At 41.9% G+C, this 20,043-nt stretch overlaps 1 protein-coding gene across 1 annotated transcript in view; it reads right to left on the reverse strand.

Moving 5' to 3' along the window:
- RCL1 (RNA terminal phosphate cyclase like 1) overlaps positions 1-20,043 on the reverse strand; it is a 215,721-nt gene that overhangs the window by 43,927 nt on the left and 151,751 nt on the right. The window contains exon 8 of the mRNA XM_085632927.1: positions 1,405-1,508. Coding sequence (XP_085489053.1) covers positions 1,405-1,508 — 104 coding nt within the window. The remainder of the gene's footprint in view (positions 1-1,404; positions 1,509-20,043) is intronic.

Raw genomic sequence — 20,043 nt, forward strand, 5'->3', positions numbered from 1 at the left:
TTAGGTGTCTGGTTTGGTAGTGGAGCAGGCTTATCAAGGGTGAGTTGCGATTTAAAAAGCAATTGTCACTTTTAAAGTTAAGTAACTTAAAAGGGTATTTAGCTCCTTCGTTCCTTTTGTATCGTCTTCACCCCAAGTTGGTGTACTGTCAGTTGCTCTACTGTGAATTCTGGTTGCCTCTATTGTCATACTCCATTACTACTTTAATAACAATCTGATATCAAGTAACCTCTACTAACTGCCATTTACTCGGCTCAAAGTCAACTACATGAAAACTTGCATAAAAGGAGATAGTGAAACTGTGTACATGTGTAAACCGAATGAGGGCATTTACATTTGACTTGTGCTCGGCCTGCTTAAAATGATTGCTAAATCATAGATTTTCCAATAAATTTCAGCTTTGGATCAAGTCAAGTTACAATCGTTTGCACATCCAACACCTAGCTCTATATAGGCACCATACCACAATGAACAAAAAAAGGCTGCTAATCACAAGATAATGCATCTTCCACATGCCTATCCTTTTTCCGCAGCAGAAAGCCATTTGCACCGAAAGCTGGTTCTGCTCGATTATCTGCAATCTTGAGAGGACGCCACCATTCTTCAGTTATCACAGTACTGTACCTTCTTTGTACAGAGCACCGGTACTATGATAACCGAAAAAGGACAGTTCAAATGCAGCCATCCTGTCCAACGCGATGCATGGTTACTTGATGGTCCCGGAGACTGGGTTTTCCCCTCCATTCAGAGACATTTCATGACATGATAGAGAATTGAAAACGCACTTGAGAAATTGAAAGACCAGGTAGAGCCAGCAATATTAAGGACTTATACTGGACTACTTAAACATGATCAAACATCAAAACTATGTCTGCATTCTAACAGCACAGTGACAAGGTAACTACTACACTTTGAAATACATACATATATATATATATATATGTGCATGGTGTTTAGACCGCTTGACTTGTGAAAAAAACCCAAAGCACGTTCAAAGATAATTTTATCAGATTCAAAAAATCTCTTTTCTGAGGTGCCATTTTTTTCTTTGTGAATTTGTTGAAGTAGACTTTTACTTGAATCTAATATGTTAACGGGAAGAAATTAGCACAATTCTCTCAGCATAAGCAGGCCGCCATACACATACATCAAATAGATACGTAAAAAGAAGGAAAACAGATTTTATAAGAAAAAGTGACACCCATATTCTGCATTGTTTTTCTATAAATTCACAGAGACTGTATGAGAAAACAAAATGTAGGATTCCATATTTCATTCAAATGGCTGCCTACATACGAGGAACATACTACTGCTTATTAAAATATAAATAGTGGAATATGGGATAAAATGTATACATAACATCTCCCTCGGTGGCTTATTTTTGCTATGTTAAAAGTAACTTACGTGTATGGTGACAATGGTCCTAACAGGACTTTGGAGACATCCTGCTGTCCAAGGGTCATGAGGAGCAATACTAAACTCTGATTCACTGAATCCACACAGCCTCCCTGCAAAAACAACTTTCAATGATTAATCTTTGTGCAAACCAGAAAAAGGGACACTCATTCTAGCAGAACCATTGTAACAGCCAAATGATTTCCATAGTACAAATGCTGAAAAACAAATTACAAAAAAAATGAAACTTATTTGAGGAAGTTTATGAAGATGAAAAAAAATGTTGATACAAGTTATATTTTACAGAACACATTGTTCAACTCTTATACAGCTTGTGTGAATACTAAATACCTTAAAGCAACGCAAGCGTCTTTACCCAATACTAAGAACATAGCATGCCAGGTCAACATTTATGTCAAACTTTGTGGTGTTTAATGCTCAGACACTTAAATGAGGATGTCAACACCTCCACATACACAACAGAATGCAGAATTCTGCGCACGTCAATGAGAACCACATTAAATGGAGTGGTCCTAGAAGATGTAATTTTTAGGTCCACTACAGACTGCTTTAGCGGTCTGCTGAGCTCCTGGCGTGCACTGATTTGACTTGATCAGCCTCTTTCAACCATTGCTTGAATTACGTGAAATTCACAATTTAAATCAACTCAATTAAAAAAAGAAAAAAAACAGCTGTGTATTTCTTTCACACTGCCCTGTCCTTGAGGTATGTTTGTGTACAGTTATTTTTTTTAAAAAAATTATAGCTGTGGTTGTAAGCAAGACATATTGTGACTGCCAATAAGCACCGATTCTAGAGTATCGGAAGTTACAAGAAAATAAGAATTGAGGCAATCACAATTTTTTGTCATTAAGTGATTAGTGTCCCATCGAGATTTTTAGAGCTGCTCATCCCAGTGGTTTCCTAAAATCGAGGTTACTTTGTGAAACTACTGGTGTTAGCTGAACAATATGCATAAGAGCAGATTTTGTCTATAAAGGAGCTTTTTGCGCACAAATGAAAAAATAAATCAACCTATACAGCACAGAACTATGAATATAGAGATACTATTTCGAATTGCGTGTCCTTTCAAACAGATTTTACTGTAACAGGGCCAGGATTCTGCAGGGGGCAGGTTGTGAGCAAATACTTTGAGGAGTGAGAAGGAATTTTAAAGTGTTTTATGGTGCTTGACTAAACAATGAACTTGGTGAGGAGACTTGTGGTTAGGTGATGGGTGCTGCAGCTGGAAGGTGAAGGAAGAGGAGTGTATTTACAAGAGGTAGAGGAGCTGAACAGTTTCTATATTGTCATTTATGGATGCTCGCAGCAAGCTATTGGATCTCTGCATCAAGGGAGGACTGGCATTTTTTTTTATGTCTTCACCACCAAAAGTGCAAGCGAACATCAAAGCACCAGCAAAAACAATGTACAAATAGTAAAAGAAAACGTCTTTCTTTGAAAATCGGATAGGAGATGGCTTTTAGTAGCACCTAGGTAGTTCGCTAAATCCATTTATTGAATGCCATGGCAGGAGCAACAAGGCAATATCTAATGTAGTTGTGGCATAATCCTATGGAAGTGAAACTGTTGCAAAGGGTTGGGTATATGTATATATTTTACAATTGGGTTAAGCACTACAGAAAGAAACATGTCCATTTTAACAGTTGTTTTTTTCCACTACCCCTTTTCCAGATGAAAAGGTTATCAGAGTGGACAGGTGACTGTACTGACCAGTTTTAGAACTGTGCACTTTAGTACCAATTCGAGAAGGACTTTAGTAACAACTCATATGGTGGGAGAATAATTTAGGACTTTGAAGAAAATAATCATATAGCTCTGTCTTGAATATCAAGACTGGTTGTCGTATGACAATCAAATTTGGACTTCAAGAGTCTGTAATCACCCCTACCCTGGTCGGCAAGAATCCCATCATGAGGCAATCCGTGTTGAGGGGAATTAATGCATTACTGGAAAAAAGAGCAGTCGTTCAAGTTCCTCAAGGTTAAACAGTATAGGTGGTCTACACGATACTCTTCCTAGTATAGAAGGCTTACAGATATGTTAGACTTGGAGAGTCAACTCCTGGGTGAAAAAAGTGGACGTCGATATGACAGAGCTGCAGAGGATCAGATCAATGATTTCCAAAAGGAACATTTCGATCTACAATAGACCTTCAGAATATGTATCTACACATCCCAATTCATATGCGAATTATCAGATTCCTTCGTTTCGCTGTAGGAGGTCACCATTTTCAGTTAAAAGGCCTACTCTTGGGACTGAAATTAGCCCCACAAGCCTTCACTAAGGTCTTGGTTCCTCTAGTGGCAGCATTACATCAAAAGAATTTTTGGCCAGCCATATCTATACGACTGGCTGGTCCACTCTTCATCCAAATCCTTGACAACCATCCTGACAAAGGGTTCTTTCAATTTAAGAAATGCATGGTTTATTGATAAACCTTTAGAAGTCCCCACCTAAAGCCCTTGCAGGACAATATATTTATTGGAGCAAGATTTGGATGGATCGAAGGTTGGTGACTGTTCAACAAGAGGATGCAGAAAATTCAGGTTCAAGTATCTTTCCGGGCTTCTTTATGCATTACTGCCATTTCCTCCAATTCTCATATTTTTGATTAGGGTCAAGTAGAGCGGTTCCTCTGATACAGATTTATTCTGAATAGGCTTTCTTGCTGGTATCCTCTCCTGATGGAAATGAAAGTCTGTCAGGAGATTCAGCTTCCGATAGTTCCATCTTCTCTGCTCTTTTCCCAGTCTTAATTAGTCCTTGGTATTGCTCAGGTTGACTGCTTGGTGATTGAAAGGGAGGGGATGAAGAAATGCGTTTCACATGCTTTAGCACAAACAGTACAATTTTCCATTGGGGCTTTCACCAAGATCCTACAGGAAGCATTAATCCACATTGTGTTAATGTTGCACGTCTAGGGATCTGATTTCTCAAGAAAAAGAAGCTGGTTCAGATTCTCTCCTTCAAGGGGGTCCCCTTTAGGCCTAAAAGTCACCACCTTGAGAACTCAATGGGCAGCCATTAGTGGTCCGAGGTTCTTCGGATAATCTGTCAGATAACCATGGGTTAGTAGAGAGGTTATGACAATTTGAGACCTCCCTTCGACACTCCCCTACCCTCCTCGGATTTGCTGTTTTGGAGGCGCTAAAGAACTCACCATTTGAGCCACTGGAATCAGTACAAATTAAGAGTTTTACATTTAAAACTTTTTCTTGTGGCAATTACATCGGGTAGGAGAATGGAGTCATTTGACTCATAGGCATCCGTTCCTTAGGGTTTGAGGCCAGGATCATTTTTCTGCTGGGTCCTTCCTTTGTCCAAAAGATTACTTTTCCATTTCGTAGGGCCCAGGAGATAGTTCTTCTGAAATGCTTTCCCGAGCCTATACATTTGGGAGAGAGACGAGAACACTCACTAGATGCAAGAAAGGCTCTTTGTTATCTGGAGAGTTTCAGATTTCAGAGTGTCTTCTTCCCCATTTTGTCAACGTTTGTCTGGCCAAGAGAGCAAAGCCTACCATCCAGACTTTTAGTAGATTGATAAAATCGGATTGTCATATCATGTAGGGAGGTTGGTGTTCCTTCTCTTGTTCAAGGTAAACCAACTAGAGAAATGTTCGTCTCTTTGGCAGAAGGCCATGGAGCTTCCACAGCAGTGATGAACAGGGTTGCAACCTGGGCAGGCCCTTCCAATTGTGTTAAGCATTACAGGGTAACGTGGGAATCGGACATTAATTTGTGTTAATTTTTCAAATGCTCTTTCCTCTATGGAGTGAAAAGGTAAGAATCCGCTCATTTTAAATTCTGGGCATATAGATCACAGTTGTCCTAGTTTTATTTGCTTTGATAAATGTAACTATGCAATGCATTTAAGCAAGAAGACAACAAGGGAATGCTACAATTACTTACCAGTAATTGCATTACTCAGGAGTCTATTCTCGTTTTAATGCATTACATCCCTCGCTCCCCCCCCTTATGGGCCAGGCCAAGTGACCTGCTGTGACTTGTGTACATATAGAAGGCGGTAAGGGGTGATTGGTTTTTATTCTTCAATTTAAAAGCTGCCGATGTAGCTAGAAGGTATGGCTGCTTCACTATGTAATGCATTAAAGCGAGAAAGGACTAATGAAGAGTAGTGCAATTACTGTTAAGTAATTAAAGCAGAACTCCAATCCAATCACTTGACTTGCACATTGAAGCCAGTGCTATTTTCTCATTAACTATTCAGGTAGGCACGACTAAGGACCAATAATTTTGCCATCCTAGATCCACGCCCTTCCAAATCCCTGCAGCACTGACCTCATTAGTTTAAACACTTCTTTCAATTTAACCACTGGTTAAAGCATGATGAGCAATACTCCAGCCTAGGAAAAGCACAAATCAACTGTATAACCATCACTAGAAAACAGTAATAACAGCACTTGTGCTATCAAGACTGGACTACTGCACCATCCACCAAGGTGCTTTGAAAAAACTCCAATGTCTTCAAAACACAGCAGCGAGAGACTGCTAAAGACAATTCCTAAATTTCAGATTTAAGGTGCTCTGTCTCGTGCACAAATCCTCCATGGATCTGCTCCGGATTACCTAAAAAGAAATCACCTGGTACAATCCCAATAGAACACTATGATCATTCACCTCCAGAACAATAAATGTTAGTAAAATCAGCAGAACCAACTGGGCTGGAAGAAGTTTTGTCTACACCTCAGCTCAACTATGGAACAGCCCACTGGAACATCTGAGAGGCCAGTCCAATATGTTGGGGTTTAGAAAACCTCTAAAGACTTGACTATTTCTCAGTTCACTTTGAGAGGCAGGTTATGTTTTCCACATGGAAGTTATTCAGTGCCAAGACATCACTGGCATTCACGCGCTTTGAAAAACCCCTCAATAGATGAACATGGACTAAGTATTACACACTTTAACATGGGGTGGGGTGGGAAGGTTTGCAGCCTGCTATAATTCCTGACCTACATAGGTGCACTACAATAGGCCGTACTATATGGAGGTTTGGCAGACTCAAATTATTAAAGAGGGCATCATCGACATAAAAGTTACAGGGAGTCTCAAACAGTAATTAAAAAGACCAACTAACCCTGCATACCCACACTGTCTTATCAGATTACCTTATTTTCCATTTACACAACATAAAACACTACACATCTATATTACAGATAAAAACATTTCATTAAGCAATTAAACAAATCCCACATAGCGTTACACACAAACTGCACATGCTAATAGAATATCTTCATGTTGCACCAACATAAATGCGACCATGAGAAGGGATTGTAGGAATTTCCTACTTCCCAAATGTAATTCAGCTAGCTGAGAAAAATACATAACCTTTGCAGACCCACTTCCCTCGGAACAAAACTTTCATTTAAATATGTAACAGACTAAGGGTGTACTACAACATGCCATCACTAAGTTAACCAATGCAGCTTGGAATCATTGCTACTTGGCAGGGGTATGCAGTACCAGAGGCCTGCTACTATTGGGGGGGGGGGGGGGAGGAGAACCCCAAGATCGGCCAGTCTCCACTTTCTAGCCTGTGCATTTTGTTTTGCAATCAGCCAGGATAGCATGCCTTAAGAACTCCATCCCTCACAAATAGTTTTGCTGTCGCCTTTTTCACATTTTTACGCATGGCTTAAACATGCTCTGCATGAATCACTAGAGAATCATCCAAAAACTGAGAACCAATCACTTTAGATTTTAGGTATATTATCAGTCATCCCTCTATTCAATATTACAAAATACACTTCTGCACCCAATCTTTCACCCAAGCGAAAACATAATAAATTGGGCACCAGGATTTTCATCTTCATTTCGACACCATGAATTTAGGAGCAGGGATGCAGTACCACAAGCGGTTTCTGCTTGCTTTTCAACCAGCCAACACTGCTGAACTACAAATGTGCATTACTCCTAGACAACATTCTACAGCATAGCTCAATTACAAGCATGCAGTTCCAAAATCTTTTTAGGTGGATTTCAAGCTGGCAACAGCGCTAAATTTCAACTGCGCAGTATTCATGCTGCCATATGACTTTTGCCATTTGGAATCATTGTTACCATACCGTGATTCAAGTACTACAGGCGTGTTACTAGTTTGCAGCCCAAGTCTCTTTCCAGACCACTATATAAAACAGTGCTTTATTGGCATGGGAAAACTTGCAAGTATTGCCTAAGTGGAGCTGGTTAGTCTTTCTTCTGCATATTATATAAGTAATGCGTATGGTTCATTATTGTCTAATGCCTGGATTGTTGGTTAAGCTCTAACTGGCACTGTAGGCAAATATCTGCATGCAACAGCAGTAGTTGCAGTGTTCCCTATGTGGAAGAGTTGGCGTGGTGAGTGAAGCCCTTACATGTGCGCTAAAATGGCCACTGTTGGTATGAGTTTGTGTTTATGTATGCAACAAGTACTAAAAGTTCACTTATGAATATTTACTCGGGCCTACATGGGTAAGTCATTACTTTGAGGGACTACTATCCTGCCATTTCGGTTTGAGACTGTCTAGGGCAGTGGGTCTGAAATATTTCCTGACAATTTTGGTCCTATTCCTTACAGTGCTCAGCTTTATGTACAGGACTTTAAGTGCAATTGAGCAAGACACCAAAAGGCAGTGCAAAGTCATAACAGCTAGACTAGTGGGATTCCAAGGTTTCAGGTGTAGAAGTAGCTTGGCTGCTGAACTTTGCAACGTCGTTGCATTTAAGAAAAATCTCAGTGCTCTTCGCTAAAGTCTGTTCATGTGATCAAGACGAGATAGCATAAGTGCAGCAGTTCCCGAACTCTGTGGGAGGAACCTACGTAGGTGAATAGCCATAGCTGGGTGCTCAGCATATTGGTAGAGGACTTCACTAGAGCATCTGCATGAGGTTCCAGACTACAATCTGCATCTAGCATATTTAATTTTATAGGCATTCTTGTGTTTTGTTAAAGTGGATGATGCCCAATCCCAGTCTGTGGCTAAGCTGGGATTCGTTCCCAGGTGGCAAACTTCTATATCTGACGGTTTCGGTTTTGTCTGAGACTAGTTAGTTAGCCAATGGTCATCAAGCTTTTCACAGAAACCAAGCAATGTGGCAACCTCAATGTCCTGCTGTCAGTTGATAAGGATAGTCAGTAAGTCATCTTCATAAATCAAAACAATAAGGAAGGAAGGACTGACTCAAATTAGGGAAAGGATGGGGAGGGGGGCAGACTAAGGAGTGGAAGGGAAGTTAAGCACCGAGGGAAACCTGGCAGTAAGCTTCAGAGTGATGGTCTACCAAAAATAAGAAATTAAATCCAGAGTTTCTTTGATGTCCACGTCGAGGGATTTGATCAGTAATGTTGGGTGGTGGACAGTACAAAATGCAGCACAGAGGTCTAGCAGGATCAGTGTGGTAGCCCCTTATGAATCCACTAGTGTCCTAACACTGATTGTAGTGACTAGGATATATTCTCTCCCTCTACAGGGATGGAAGGCAGCTTGGGTATCCTAAGAAGATTTTAAAATGGTTTGTTTCGCACACTTTGCACATTTCGATATATGCCATATTTGCACATTTGTTTTTAAACTATTGAAACTGTTGTACTCACGCAAATTGTTGCTCCGCCCTGCCTAGTTGCCCCTGACCCCGTTCCGTCACGGCTGGTGCCGATTGAGCGGAGGGTCATCGGGGCTGGTACTCACTTCCGGTTGACACCGGAATCTGTAAGTTAGCGCTTCAGCCTGCACCCCTTCCTCCTATTTAGTTCCGGCTAGGGCGCAGACGCGCGCAGTGGCGCTGAAGGCGTGCCAAAGGCAAGCCCGTCTGCGCCCGTCCGCGCCTGACCGCAGCCAGGAGCCAGGTACTATGGTAGTATTGGATGATAAACTGTATTAGCGCCCCACTAATTCTTTGTCATATTGCCCCATTTCCATTATCTTAAGTGCGCTGTTAGAAATATGGGTTTCATCCAATATACGAGCCAAGAGATTAAAAATTTACATCCCTATGCAGGCAGCTTTACTGGTACATGGGAAACCGACCCGTCTAAGGTCCAGGACATATGGCGTTTTTCTGCACCTTTTCGTTGCAGGACCCCAAAACGTCCTCATTATTGCGATAAACAAAACCCGCCCCTTAAGGCGATCTACCCAAATGCTCGCTCTATTCCCAAACACTCAACTGAGGTATGGGATATATTGGATTAAAAAAACCCTGACATATGTTTCATTACCGAAACCTGGCTTCACGCAGATGCTGGCCCAGATATATATGTCGCCTTTCCCTCACAATATAAAATCATTCGAGTTGACAGGAAAGGAAAAAGAGGGGGTGGTATACTAATAGCTCACAAAGACACCTTAGCAATCACAATTTTAGATAATATAATGAATGATCAGATGGAAATATGCGCCGTTAAGATTGGTGGTCTCTTAAATGGTACTTGGAGAGCGGCTTTGGTCTATCGACCTCCTGGTGTTAAAGGTAATTTTTCCAACCAAATACTAGAGTTTATAGCACCACACGTATTAGCCTCGGATAACTTTCTCCTGATTGGTGATTTTAATCACCATGCAGAGGTATTATTAAACCCTGATACGGACAAACTAATTACTAATACGAGTTCACTGGGCCTTGCACAGCTGGTTGATGTTTCTACTCACCAAGCGGGGCACACACTAGACCTTCTGTTCACTAACATACCTGACATTGTTATGGAACCTCCAGAAGCACTGATATGGACCGACCACTACCTACTGAAATTTATCATCCCCACGGTCTCAATAGGGAAAAATAATCTGGAAAATGAAACTGTCCTACGCAGATCTTGGAGTAAGATTACTCCCCATCTTTTCCAAGAACACTTTGGCGCAAACCATAAAGTTGCAGAAATCGGCACTAATCTAAGGGCATTAAACTTGAATGAAGATATTCTGGCCACTCTAGATAAAACTGCCCCTTTCAAAAAGGCTAACCCTAAGGCTAAAACCGCCCCTTGGTTTACTGATCAATTAAAAATTACTAAAAACCTATGTAGAAGGGCTGAAAGATTATGGCGGAAAAACAGAAGCCTTGCAAATGAAGAAAGTTATAAAAAAAACTGCACCATCGGTATATGAACGAAATGAAACAGGAAAAAAAATCCTATTTGTTGAACCGAATAACTAGGGCAGAGAACTCTTCTAGAGAACTTTCACATTTTAAAAGATTTCACAACCTCCACAAACCTACCGACCATACCCGTGTCTCAAGATTGAGCGGATTCGCTGTCAAACTTTTTCGAAGAAAAAGTCATGACTATTTAAAAGTCCTTTCCCTCCCATACCTAACGATAGTCACCTAACTTAACGACCCTGCTTCTTATCAAATCCATCGGGCCTTCTAGTCAAATTTGTCGAATGCGATCAAAAAACTGTTATTTCTGCTATGCAGAAAATAAAGTCCGGCTCCCCGGCTGACGTTATCCCTACTAAATATTTCTCCTTAATAGCACCTACTGTCCTTGACAGTCTGATTGCACTTTTTAATCAATCTTTGGCTGATGCGGTGTTCCCTTCTGTTTGGAAGGTAGCTAGTGTCAGACCAATCTTAAAGAAACCAACAGCGGACCCAAAGGTACTTTTGAATTATCGTCCCATTTCACTGCTCCCATATTTTGGAAAAATACTGGAATCCATTATAAATCAGCAGTTGGTTGGCCATCTGGAAATGTATGAACTTCTGGACCCCTCTCAATCCGGTTTTCGGGCAGCACATAGTACAGAAACGGCATTGGTCGAGGTCACCGACAACATCAGACTGACACTTGACAAACACCAATCTGCTGTGCTTGTCCTGCTTGATCTTTCCGCGGCTTTCGACACCATCTCCCATAAGATTCTTGAGCAAAGATTGTGGGAGGTTGGTGTCAGGGGAAATGCTTTGAGGTGGTTCATCAGTTACCTATCCGAGCGCACCACTGCTGTCCAGTTGGGAAACTTTGTTTCCTGTGCGAAGCCTATGAAAATGGGAGTTCCTCAGGGTTCAATTTTAAGCCCGACTCTTTTAGACCTTTATATGACCCCTTTGGCTGAAGTAATTAGATCACATGGGTTTGATGTCATATCCTATGCGGATGACACACAGATTTTGGTCACTCTCGGCTCCGACCCAAGTGATACAAAAAAGCATTTTAAGGACTGTCTCATTTGTGTTGACAATTGGATGCGATCAAACCATCTTCAGCTAAATGGGGCCAAATCAGAGATCGTGCTTTTTGGAAAAGCCAGTAACTATTGGTCACAGGACTGGTGGCCTTCTGAGCTCGGAATCTGTCCTGTTCCAAAGAAAACAGTCCGAAATCTAGGCTTTCAGATAGATGACTGCCTATCTATGCGCAACCATGTTAAGCATGTTATAGGGACCTGCTTCGGCGTCATGCGCAGTCTCAGAAAGGTTTTTAGATGGCTTCCCATGGAGGCGCGTAAACCCCTGACTCAAGGACTGATCACGAATAGAATAGATTATGGCAATGCCCTATTGTTATCCATAAATGAAGACCTCACGGACAAACTCCAGGTTCTACAGAATACTGCTGCGAGATTGGTCCTGGACCGTCCATACAGATCACCTTCGGCGGCCTGTTTGAATACCCTCCATTGGCTCCAGATTAAAAAACGAATCCACTTCAAAGTATTGTGTCTTACACATAAGTCTATTTACGGAATTGGCCCAAAATACTAGCGAAAAAAGTTGCAATGGTATCAGCCAACTAGAAGGCTGCGTTCTAGTGATGCGGCATTACTAACTCCGCTAAGAATAAATACCGCTAGACAAGGAGGCCGTTCATTTTCCTTTCTTGCACCGACTCTTTGGAATAAACTACCTTTCCATCTACGTACCATAAAAGAACATGGTAGTTTTCGTAAACAGCTGAAAACATGGCTATAAGTTATTTAGCCTGGTCTTTGCCCTCTTGAGCAGTCTGCAGCGCCATGAGACTCTTCTGAGTGATATGTTGCGCTATATAAATTTTCTTTGATTTGATGAAGTGGTATTTCAGAGAATTCCAACTTCCGAGCGTAGGCCTCCTTTTCTATTATTTTGAATAAGAAGCTTCAGTTTGATAGTGTTCTGCAGTTAGCATGGTACCCATAAAAAGAAAGCATACGGGTATCAGCTCTGCAACTTCTGAGATGGGATTTATAGATAGTATTTCCTTGAAAATTGGGAAAAGCAGTAGTAAACTGGGGATCGACACTTATGCCAGTACATTAAAGTAATGCTTCAACATGGTAGAGTAGGGCTTTAAAGAGATTCTTTTAGTTGTCTGCCGTCATAGGCCCGGTCAAGTGTGGATTTTGGGCATCTTTAAGCCAAGGTGAGGACGTACTCTCTCTTTGACACATTCTCATTTTGTAGGAAAGTGTTTGAGTGAACCGTTTCACTTCAAAAAAAGTTGTAAGGATTTTAAATTATAAAATCCTCTTTTGCACGTCATGATGAAGAGGTGAGAAGAACAATTGTTACTTACCTGTAAACAGGTGGTTCTCCAGTATTGGTGTCTTTCATAGATTCACATGCTTGAATATTCCGTCGGAGTCCCACGATAAATAATATAGCAATATCTATCTATCTATATATATATTATAAGTAGGTAATAAGCATCAAGAATGTCCCTATATGAAATCTCCATAGAGCTACAAGAAGAGAGAAAAAAGACATTCGCAGTCTGTCATTATGTTGGTCCAAACTACAGCCAATCAGGCGCCAGCTTCCCTCTATGAACCTTCTCCTCAGAGCTCCTCACCTCAGATTTTCGAAGCACCAGGGTGACTTTAGAGTGTATGAGGAGAAGGGAGCCTCTGAAGGGAGGAGGGAGGGTCGCATGTGAATCTATGAAAGACACCAATACTGGAGAACCACCTGTTTACAGGTAAGTAACAATTGTTCTTCTCCAGTATTGGGGTGTCTTTCATAGATTCACATGCTTGAATATAGAATAGCTAGCAGTAACAATCATCATTGTTTCCATAATCATAAGAAAACTGAAATCGTAATGACAATCAACATCCTTATATATATGATATTATTCAATATCTATACAAGTGCAAATGAAACCATTATTCAACGGTAAATGGAAACAATATGGAGGAGGGAAGGAAGAGGCTCACCTTATTTAAAAAGATTGCGAAGCACTGCCTGCCCAACTGGAGCATCCTCCTCGTTTAAAGTCGCCAAGCAGTAGTGTCTTGTAAAAGTAGGTCTGCTCGACCATGTAGCTGCTCTGCAGATTTGATGTAAAGGCACTCCAGCAAATAAGGCGGTTGAGGATGACATTGCTCTAGTAGAGTGAGCCCTCACTGATGACTGCTAAGGTTTGTTCGCCTTTTGAAGGCAGAAGACGAAGGCTGCTGAAACCCAACGTGCAATAGTTGGTTTTGTAACTGGACGCCCCTTGTGAAACCATCCATAAGCTATGAAGAGTTGATCAGATCTTCGAAAAGAAGCTGTTCTGCTGATGTAGAACTTTAAACATCGTTTCACATCCAGGGAATGTAATCTTTGCTCCGCAGGAGTTTGAGGATTAGCAAAGAAAGTCTTTAAGATGACTGGTTCGTTAATATGAAAGTCTGAAGGCACCTTCGGCAAGAATGTTGGATTAGTGCGCAATACTACAGACTCTGGTTTGAACTGTAGGAAAGGAGGATTTATTGTAAAAGCGTGTATTTCACTGACGCGACGTGAAGACGTTAATGCTAGGAGAAGAGCCACCTTCCATGTCAGATACTTCAAATCGACTTTGTGTATTGATTCGAACGGTGGACTCATTAATTGTGCCAACACGATGTTAAGGTGCCACAATGGAGGAGGGCGTCTAACAGGTAGAAATTTACGAAACAATCCTTTGAAGAATTGATGCATTATCCTTGAAGAACAAAGGGAAGTTGAACCATTTTGACGGAAACGAGAAATTGCCGCCAGAAAAACTCTCAAGGTTGCATGAGAAAGTCCGGACTTAGCCAATTGTAAGAAGAACGGTAGCAACTGTTCTGGTGTAGAGTGAATTGGATGAACCCCAGTAGATGCACACCAATGGCAGAATCTCCTCCACTTTAACTTGTACGTCTTCACTGTAGGAGCCCTCGCCTGAGCCAAGATGTCTCTACAGTCCTGTGAAATGTCTAGATGGGCAAATTCACAGTGCTCAGGTTCCAAGCTGATAAGCTCAGTGATGAGGGATTCGGATGACAAATTTTTCCCTTGCTCATTGTAAGTAGATCTGCACAAGGATGTAGAAGGATGGGTTCGCATTGGGAAAGTAGGAGTAATTCCATGCCTGTTGAGGCCATCGTGGGGCTATGAGAAGTAGATGGCAGGGCTGCCTCCGCATCTTCCACAGGACACGAGGTACGATCCCCATGGGGCAATGCCTGGTTACCGTCCCTCGGGTGAAACGTGCACGTGCTGGGGGACAGTGGTTTCGTAGCTTAGCGACCAAACTCTGGAACTCCCTCCCAGATCCGCTGTCTGAAGTTTCGGAAGGATATCAAAACCTATTCCCCCCCCCCCCCCCTTGCTGCTGTCAGCGCTGGGACGCCTCTTCACTGAGGCAGCTCTTGCGCTATACAAGTTGGGTTAACAATCTTCAAACCATCTCAGCTTTTGCATCAAGAGTTTAAATGGAGACGGGACAATTGGCACCCCCCAGTCTAGTGCCTGTCAGGATGCTCACCTAAGAGAAACGCCTGAACTATTGTAAATGTGGGATGTTTACAGTTTGCCATTAAACAGCTCAGGAACCAAATACCAAATGACAGACTGGATGTTCTTGGTGGAATGCAGAGGAAAATGTCAATGGGCCTAGATTAGAAACTCATCTTGTTCGCTCCTGCATAACTCTGAAGAGACCACATACATATAAATTCAACTACCACCTTTCAACACTGCTCAAATACAACCTTATTTCTAGAGACAAGTCCTCTAAATCTTCACAGACTATAGTGGGAGAGAATTCTCTTTCAGTGGCAGCTGTACTAGTGGGTGAAGAGCTGGGGGCGCTTTCTTCCGTCTGCAAAATGTCCGATGGTGGATTTCTTGCTTTCACCCAGTCATGCCACTTTATAACTGGCCTCATGCTTGAGTCTATAAATTGTCGGATTATCAAATTACCAAGTCAACAAAAAAGCCTGATGCAGGTCACTCACTAACTCAGTGTCTCTGATTAGGGATACCAAACTTTAAGGGATGCATATGGTCTGATGACCAAAGCATTAACAGTTATCCTGTCCTCCAGCCCGGCTGGTCCCTAAAAAACACTGGAGTAACACTGCAGAAGTTTTTGGTCTTCTCATCCTCGTTTAAGTTACCTAGGTGATCAATCACTCACACAGCTGCTCTTCATTCCATTGCTCCCCTTAGTTACCACCACTTTGGGATTCAGATTTTGGAAATACTCTGTCACCCATTGTGATAACCTCATTTAGGCAGCTAGAAGGTTCTCAGTCCGCTGCCCTCCTCATTCAGTGGATTCCCCAAGGACGCCTCCTTAGCCCTTCCAAGCTGTACAGTTGCAGTCCTCACCAATTTAATTGGGGCAGCCCACAGGTGACTTCCCCATGCTTGAACGGACTTCCCCCATCCTGCTTTCTATGGTCCACCTTCAAGAATCAAGCAGTCTCTTTATGGGGCCCTTTTCCAGCTGTCCCCGACCCCATCGACTGGTATGCCTTCCAAATTCAGCCCCCACTCCCAGGTTCAGACTTCTCAAGCGAGGTTCTTGCCTTCTGGTGCATGGTTCACCTGGCAGTCTTGTGGGTTAATAGTGGGTTGAATACCTCTGCTCCCAAAGCTGCAACCATACCCAAGGTTCCCACTCGCTTCCACCGAAGTCCTTCACTTAATCAAGATCTGCCTCCACATTCACCTCATGATTACTACAATTTTGTGGTGCCCAAGTAGGCCTTTCCTTTCAGGCATTTCGGGTGTTAGGTGGTCCACTTGGACATGCCAAGGTGGACCCAGAAGTAGCAGAATGCAGGAGGCAGCCTTGATAAAACATCCTCCTAACCACTCGAGGATATAATCAAGACTCATCTCAATGTCACAGGTGCCCCTTCACTTCCTTTCGTAATTGGAGAACCTCATTCCAAAGTGTGCCATGTCAGGCTAATGCTTTGTGCAGAAGAAAACAGTTTTTGCAACAGTCACCAATAAATAATGTCCTCCTAGGTTTTATTTAACATGTGTTCTGTTTTGCCAATAAGAAAGGAGTGGTCTCCAGAGGCACCCTATGTTCGTTAATGCAAACCTATTCTAATTGTGTTAATCATTGATCTACTGGACAACTCTGGGGAGAGGATGTAGCCTTACGGCTACAGCGGTCAACCTCGAAGCTGGGGAACCGGGTTCAAGTCTTGGCATCGACGTTAAACATACTGTGATTCTGGGCAAATCACTTGATCTCCCTGTGCCTAACAAAAATGAACGTGTCCTACTGTACGAAACTGGTGCTATGTAAAACGCTCTGATACCCGATGTCTCGTGTCTAGTTCACACTATATAAAACTAACAAAAAAAAAAAAAAACAGCACTACTTCCACAACTTTAGACCACGGTGAAACACTTGCAGGAGGGAATGCCACTTCACACCCAGATGCAAAGAGCAGCATCAACTGCTCTGGGTCAGATGGTGGCATTTGGTTTAAGGCTAAGAGAATTTAATTTTATGATGTATGAGACAGTCTTAATCATGCTTATTCCTACTTTCACCATTTTCCAAAAAAACATATGTTTTAAGTAGCGGCATAAGTCAGTGCTTTTAAAGGATTATTTAACTGTCACAAAAACTGTACCAGCAAGTGGAACATAGCTGGATCCTGCCAAAAACAACTTGAGACCTGAAGCTGTTGCGGTCCCCCACCACAATTACAAAATCATGCCACCATAGGATCCTATAACTTGTGCCTCCTACTTGGAATATGAATTCCACATCTCTAATTGACCAATTATTGGACCCTGTCATTTATACTGACAAAAAACACTATGCAAAGCTTGGCACATACCAATAATAATTCAGTAACATCTGATTTTTAGAAGAATGAAAAATACTTTCATAAAGTTCACCTAAATGAGAATTAGTTCTCGTCAGATAACCTACTGTAAAGTTTCTACAACAAATAGTCTTGAAAAAATGCATTTTCAAATATCTTTACCCAAACTGACCCTGAACATATACCCCAACCTTTAACCACACACTACCCCCAATATTCATCCCTACCCTAATCTAAACACAGTCAGTAATTAACCTTTTTAAACACCCTATTTTTTTGTCACTATCAGGATTACTTAAAGCATTAACTGTCATTTTTAGTAAAATGTATACCAAATATAATTTGATGCAAGTTCTGGTCTTTATAATGGTTTACTTGCTATGGGAACACTTCAGCAACGTATCATCATAATAGAACATTTCAGCTCATCTATATCTTACGGTTTACTGAAACCATTCAGAACATGCCCTATTATGTCGTCACTGAACTATTTATCAGTACAGCAAAAATGCAACCGGATTATGTATTCAAGAGGCTCATACACATTCGTTCAAAAGGTAAGAGACTACTATTCACATTGGAAAAGCGAGAATTATTGAAGTATTCCACTCTATGGAAAATCTATCTAAATGAAGAGGTGCACTTTCCCACGATGCGTGAATTTGAACCTGTGGTCAAAAGATGTTGATCCACTGAATTAATACATTGATGCAGTATTGTGATCTGTATGACAACGATCAACAAGGTACACAATGTTTTGTGAGCAGTGAAAATCCTATGAGTGAAGCCTCAGTTCATCTTTTCAAATGGAACAATAAACCGTAACATGGGCTATGAGAGTGCATTCGTCTTCCAGTTAGTGCCATTTTCTTTACATAATTTGTCATAAATGCTAGTCTGCTTTTTAGGTCAAGGCAGAGCATGTACTCTCTCAAGACATGCGGTCTCTATGGGCTTTTATCATGTCCATCGCTTGTCAGTGGTTCCTTCAAGTGTCTTTCGAAATGTCTGTGGGGTGAATTGGTGGCATTTGTGCCTCCTTTTGGTGTTTGTCACGCCCATGGAGACTGGCCCCGTTACATGGATCAGTTCACTTCTGGCCATTTATTTAGTTTCGTCGCACTACTTTTTTTTTGCCTCCGCTCACGTTTTAGTATAATTGCGTTTATTAGCTTTTTTTTTTTAAAAAGAGTTTTATATAGCGCGAACTTGACCCGAAGGTGTCTGGTATCAGAGCACTTTACATGAGCACCAGTTGCGTTACATGAGAACACATTCATTTTTCTACGGCACTAAACGCGATCAAACACTCCCCTTTCCGCTCTCACATCTCTGTGCCACTTGTTTGTTGAAGTATGCAGATATTGATTTGTTTCAAAGACAGCTTCCTTTTCGGAGTCCTTTTAACAAAAACTAACTCATGTATAGTGAAAATGAATATATTTATTTATTTATGCTTTTATTAACTGTGTATATTAATCTCAGAACATTGCAGGTATATGGCAGTAAAACGTTAATTTCCCAGCATGATAATATATCTCCTCATACCCTCCAGCCCCCCCCACCCCTCCCATTTACATTCATCAACTCCTCCCAGCTCTTAATTCAGTCCATTTATTCCTGACTTTGTTGTGAGTTCTCATATTGCAATGCTAGTAGGTATGTCGTGACAGGGTCCCACACATCTTTGGGCTTCGAGGCTGTCGGCAATTCTTCCATAAGCGGCTTGGTAGTGAGCAGATTCACTGGTTGCAGGACCCCGCGTGGCCAACTTCGAATGCACCACATTACCACATTTGCAGGACCCACTTCGATCATGTGACACGCTGACTGCATGAGGTGTCCGACTCAGATTGTGACCCTCTGACGTGAGGGTGTACCCATAGTAGTGCCTCATTCTACCTAGTGCTGCACTGCTGATCTTGCACCGCTGTGTGTGTCATCAGAATTGCCTGGTGTGACCCATATCAACGCGCACCAGACGTTGCCTCATTTCCAGGGGGTATACAGAGGAGCGGATTAGTGTTCTGTGGTACCAGGATTGCCTTGGCGTGGTGCTTCCCAGCTTCATCCCCCATTCATCAATTGTTCCTTTTGTGCCCACAGTGCAGCGTACTAACTGACCTCTACTCATCCAGCCTGACGACTTCATGTTGCCAGGTAGTATTGCCTGGGCAGGACTGGGTGGTGAGAGTAATTGACTGGACTAAGGAACGCTTGAGAGCTAGCAGAAGCTGGTCTAGAGGCTGCGTGACTCTTCTCACCCTCGCACCTCTCCCTCACCCCGACGGGAAAGGCTGCATGGTACTCGGCAGAGCTAGTAGAATTAAAGAGTGCAGAAGAATGGAAAGGAAGTGCAGGATAAACTGAGGTTGGGAATAAAGTACTGTACAAAAAAGCATTGAAAAAATAAAGAAAAGCTCAGATTAATGACTTCTGTTCCATGATCGATAATTCCTCCAATTCATTTCAGGAGATTTATAATATAGTAAACTCATATGAAACCATCCAGGTTCTGCTACAATTTGCTTGCAGAGTACTTTCTGGGTCGGTTTGCAGCATCTATGAGGCCTAGGTGGGGGAGCCAGACCTTGGGGCCACACAGC

The sequence above is a fragment of the Triturus cristatus genome, chromosome 2_1 (genome assembly GCF_964204655.1).
Source record: "Triturus cristatus chromosome 2_1, aTriCri1.1, whole genome shotgun sequence".
Taxonomy (NCBI): Eukaryota; Metazoa; Chordata; class Amphibia; order Caudata; family Salamandridae; genus Triturus; species Triturus cristatus.